Raw genomic sequence first — 5,000 nt, 5'->3', positions numbered from 1 at the left:
GATGATAAGGAAAATGATAAGAAAACTCAAGGATAAGGGTAAAGAGGTGAGGTCAGGTAGGCCTATGAATTAGACTTGTTTTTGATCAAGTGCTTGCAGAGCCAGCTATGTGTAAATGTTGCAGTGGATAGTTTATTTGTCCATGCACCCCAGGGGTCAAAAGACTAAAAAACTCCATTTTTTTGGGCTGATATGTATTTTGTAAGCTCTTTATTACTAATTCTTGCTGATACTATTTCTTGCTTTGAGAATATAACACTGCTTTATTTTATTTCATGAATAACAGATAACATATTTTTCAAAGCATAATATGAAGTGTTTGATGAGGCCAAATTAATGAGAGTGATCCAAATCTTATCTGTTATTTTTAGGCTACAAAGCAAAACTTCGGTTTGAGGGCTTTGTGGATGACAGCTCAAAGGACTTCTGGGTGGACCTTTGTTCAGAAGAGGTACATCCTGTGGGTTGGTGTGCCACCCAAGGTCGCCCACTAATACCTCCACGCTCCATCCAACACAAGTACCGTGACTGGAAAGAATTTCTAATGAGACGATTAACTGGGGCACGAACTCTTCCAACAAACTTCATCTCTAGAGTTGTTGAGAGCCAGAAGTCAAGATTCAGGTGAGCTGAATTTGTGAATAGTAGAAATAAGGAAGGATGCTAAACTTTCCTAAAAAATATGTATAAATTGAATGTACTGAAAAAACAGCCTAGAGAAAAGACACTTCTGTTGTAGATTGATGTCAATAGTAGACTCCCTCCAGATTCTTATGAGTTTATGGAATTTAGTGTTCATTTTCTCATCCCACTTTCTTTTATGTGTTTTTTATTTATACCTCGTTAATATACAATGACTATATTTTCGTAGGCCTGGACTTAATGTGGAGGTTGTAGACAAGAACAGAATAGCACAGATGAGAGTAGCAACAGTAACAGAGGTCGTCGGAAAGAGACTCCACCTGAAATACCATGGGGCGCCACCAGATGACAATGGTAAGCTTTGAAGAAATGATAATCCAAATGTTTTCTAAGAGGATTTTATTTTACCTACTAAATGGTTATGGTTTATTTGGGAAATATCTAGCATGTCACTTTGTATATTAGATAATTTTGCTGGCAGAACTGGATAGTCTCAGTATTTAAACTATCCATTTTTTTTTTATCTTTCTTTCATTGCCTTTTATAAGTTCCTATTGGTTACAGCAGTTCTGATGTAAATACTTTTTTCTTCTCAGGATTTTGGTGCCATGAGGATGCTCCAATAATCCATCCTGTGGGCTGGTCAAGAGAAGTAGGGCATGAAATAGTTGCCAGTCAGTCATATCATGAGAAGTGCATACGCGGTACATATGATCCTAATGATGCACCTCCAGAACTCTTTGTGGCCACCCCTGTGCCGGCTTTTCTTCGCAACTCCAAAATGGGTTTTGCTGAGGGGATGAAGCTGGAGGCAATTGACCCTCTGAACCTGTCAGCCATTTGTGTTGCAACAGTCATGAAGGTTAGCTGTAGAGGATAATTTGCAGTGGTCTTTTCTCTTTGATTTATGAATTGTTCTTTATTGTGGGTCCTTCTTGCACAGCAACAAATTCTCCTCATTCTACTTATTCCAAAACTGTCCTTCACTTCACTATGTCTACTCCCCCTCTCCTGCAGTCAAATTCCTATTCAAGTGTAAATCTAGATACTCCAATCCCTACCACTTCCCCAAAGCTACCCCGCCTCCTCACTTTACTTTTCGTGCCAAGCAACCTAAACGTTCCCCTCCACCTTCTCACCAACACCAACACTTCTCTCCTACACTTTCCTCTTCCTCTACTCCTCAGATATCTATCCACTCTTCTCCTCCTCACAAGAGAGCCTCTACACCTAACCCCCCTCCAGAAACTCTTTAACCCAATCGTGCCGGGTGTCACATATATGAGACACTGGAAAAAATAAACATTGCCGGGCGTCCCGCCAGTGTGATGCTGTATCGGGGCTGTGCTCCGACGCAGCAGCGGCGCGTGGCCGGGCGGGCGGACAGACTCCGGGGAAGCTCTGCCTGCTGATTTTGTAGCTGCCCGGAATTTTTTTTAATTTGGCTACAAAATGTACCCCTCGTGAGTGGGTTAAGACATCTAAAACTTCCTAAAGATGACCTAAGGGAACACTGCTCCCTCATCAACCCTCCAATCCCTTTTTTCTTACTCCCACTATTAAAGTATTTGCTGATATCCATCCTCCTCAAGTTCCCCTACCCTCTTTCCTCCTACGCTTTCCCAACATATTCCACCCTCTCTACCACTTCCATCTGAATGCTCATGTCAGTTCCTTCTGTGATAACAATGTCCTTTTCTAGACCCCCTCCCCTCTTGACACTCTTCCTGATATGTCACCACCTTCCTCAGTCCCCTTTTCTCATCCCCCAGATTCTTCTCTGCCTCCTCAAACAGCTACCTCTGTTTTCCTTAAGCTATGTCCCTGTTCCTTCTCCAGTCACAGATACTCTACAGTTCACTCAATTGCCCTGCCTCCTTAACCCTTCCTCTTTTACAAATATCTGCTCTACTACATTTACTCCCCTCTTTTCTTTCCCTTTTCACTGCCATACTACCTAGAACACTCTCTAATCTTTGACGGTTAGCACATTTTATTCTAATGCGTAACTCCTCTTTATCTTTTTGCCACAATACTTTACCATAGTGCTATATGACCTTTGATGTCTAGCACATTTATTTTACTTCTTACTTTCAGCTTAAACTAACTTCTTTTTTTCCCTCATGCCTCAGGTCTTGCACAACAACTACCTCATGATCCGGATAGACAGCTATGAGTCAGACAACACCTGCTCTGACTGGTTCTGTTACCACGCCACTTCCCCCTGTATTTTCCCTGCTGGGTTTTGCGAGATGAACAACATTACCCTAACGCCCCCGAGAGGGTACGAGGGGCAGTTCTTGTGGTATGCTTACCTCAAGAAAACTCAGGCCACTGCTGCACCTCCAGCCCTCTTCAGCAGGGTAAGTTGTTACTTGGAAACATATCTTCATTTTTTATGTATATGTATATTTCTACTTGATTATATAAGATATATTATAAGTTTGAAGAGTCTGTATGAAAATTGTTTCTTTTTTAAATTTTCTTTTTTTATATTTTATCTTTTTACTTTTTCAAGTTTTCTTTCTTTTTCTTCACCTTTTTTTGTCTTCTGATTTTTCTTCTTTTATCCTAACTGATTTTCTTCACTTCCTTTCAGTTTACTGGGATTTCTTCTTTTTCCCTTTTTTTGATGAAAGAAAATGTAGATTGAAGTTTAATTCTTTTTCGATGTTGAATACATATATATATATATAAAGCTTCATTGCTAGGAAAACTCATGAAACAGCTTCATAGTAGCCATAGGCAGATGATACCAGTGTGTGCTAATCATGTATAATATCGTATAGGAAATACCAAGTCACGGGTTCGAAGAGGGTATGGCCCTGGAGTCGGCAGATCTGATGGACCCACGGCTAGTGTGTGTAGCAATGGTGAAGCAAGTCAAAGGGAGGTTGCTCAAAGTCCACTTTGACGGCTGGGAAAACGACTTTGACCAGTGGATTGATTGCTACTCACCCGATATCTATCCCGTAGGCTGGTGTGACATGTCCGGCTATAGACTAGAGGGCCCCAAGACTGATGGTGAGTGTCTATCCTAGACTGCATTTCCTTTTCAGATTGATGTGAATGATAATTAAGTTCTTTTGATTTTTTATTTCTTGACAAGAATGTATAATTTCCTTTGGAAATTATTGTTTTATATAGTTTTTTGGTTAAATGAACTTCGGGTTAGGGTAGGGAAGGGATAAAAAATCTTTTGAGTAGTTTTTCTATATGTGTATGTGAAGGAATCATATTGCTATACCCAAGATCAATAGGAAGAACATTTTTGTTAAGCTAAAGCAATTATGGCCTGTCAAAATTGAATATGTTTTCACAGTCTGCTTATTGAATCTTGGTAGCATACACTTCCAAAAAGATATTGTCAAGGTTCCCTTTAGTATTTAACTAAGATGAACTGTTGCAGTTCCAACACCTAATGCTCCAAAGCGCAAGCTAAAGGGGGGCACCAAGCAAGCCAAGACTGGGCGGAGAGGTCGGCCCATTGGTAGTAAGAAGGTTGGGAAAGTGGCTGTAGGAGGGATGATGAACGTCCCTCAAGCTCCAGCCATGGGGACACAGAGACGTCGAGGCCGCCCACCTAAGGAGAAAAGCTTACTTGGCCAACCTGATTCACCGCTCCATGTGGGCAAGGGAGAAAATGAGCATCCTGGTGAGTGGATTTATTGGAAAGGTTTTGGTGCAAAAAGTGTGTGCCTTTAAAGACATTGTTGACCACTAATGGGGTGATGTGTAGGATGTCTGCTATACCTGTGTGCTTTTTTGTAGGAAGCGTCCAGTAGGTTTGCATTAAATTTCTGAATATTTATTTCAAAAGAGCGAGTGCATATGAGAGAGATTAGGTATGAGTGCTAGTATGTGTGTGAGTTAATATTTCATAACAAATTGATTAGTTATATAGCTACTTCTCTTTTGTTAGGTATATATATGGGTATGTTTATTGTAAATAAAGAATGTGCTCATTCACTAACTGTGCTGGTGCTTGCTCACTCACTCGTATTCACTCATCTTCTCATACTTTGTCACCTACTTACCTACCTTTTTAACCCAGTGCCGACGGGTAAAAATGTTTAGCAAGTGGACGTAAGAACGGGATTGTTGGCGCACATCGGCAGTTTCCCCTGTTTCCACCCAGCTCGATCGGTAGTTTGCAAGCGACATTTGGCACCTTGAAGCTTTTATTTTGGTATAATTTATAAAAAAAACTATAATTATAAAGGTTTACCTCCATTATAGGTGCCATTGCCTAAAATCTTTACCATATAAATGAAGCCGCAACTATTGGAGAAAATCAAATTCCATCCAACGAGCCAGTGGTGTTTCGGTCCATAACAGCTGTGGTATGTGCGTACATG

The 5,000-nt window shown here is 40.7% G+C and overlaps 1 protein-coding gene across 2 annotated transcripts in view; it reads left to right on the top strand.

Annotated features, from left to right (window-relative positions):
* The window catches only part of LOC113827128 (MBT domain-containing protein 1), a 37,913-nt gene that overhangs the window by 16,074 nt on the left and 16,839 nt on the right, over positions 1 to 5,000 (top strand). For both annotated transcript variants that reach the window (XM_027380024.2, XM_070131074.1), the window contains exons 8-13: positions 372 to 624; positions 872 to 996; positions 1,239 to 1,504; positions 2,775 to 3,005; positions 3,432 to 3,666; positions 4,052 to 4,297. In XM_027380024.2, coding sequence (XP_027235825.2) covers positions 372 to 624; positions 872 to 996; positions 1,239 to 1,504; positions 2,775 to 3,005; positions 3,432 to 3,666; positions 4,052 to 4,297 — 1,356 coding nt within the window. The remainder of the gene's footprint in view (positions 1 to 371; positions 625 to 871; positions 997 to 1,238; positions 1,505 to 2,774; positions 3,006 to 3,431; positions 3,667 to 4,051; positions 4,298 to 5,000) is intronic.

The sequence above is a fragment of the Penaeus vannamei genome, chromosome 16 (assembly GCF_042767895.1).
Source record: "Penaeus vannamei isolate JL-2024 chromosome 16, ASM4276789v1, whole genome shotgun sequence".
Classification (NCBI taxonomy): Eukaryota; Metazoa; Arthropoda; class Malacostraca; order Decapoda; family Penaeidae; genus Penaeus; species Penaeus vannamei.
This window is presented reverse-complemented; position numbering and strand designations above follow the sequence as displayed.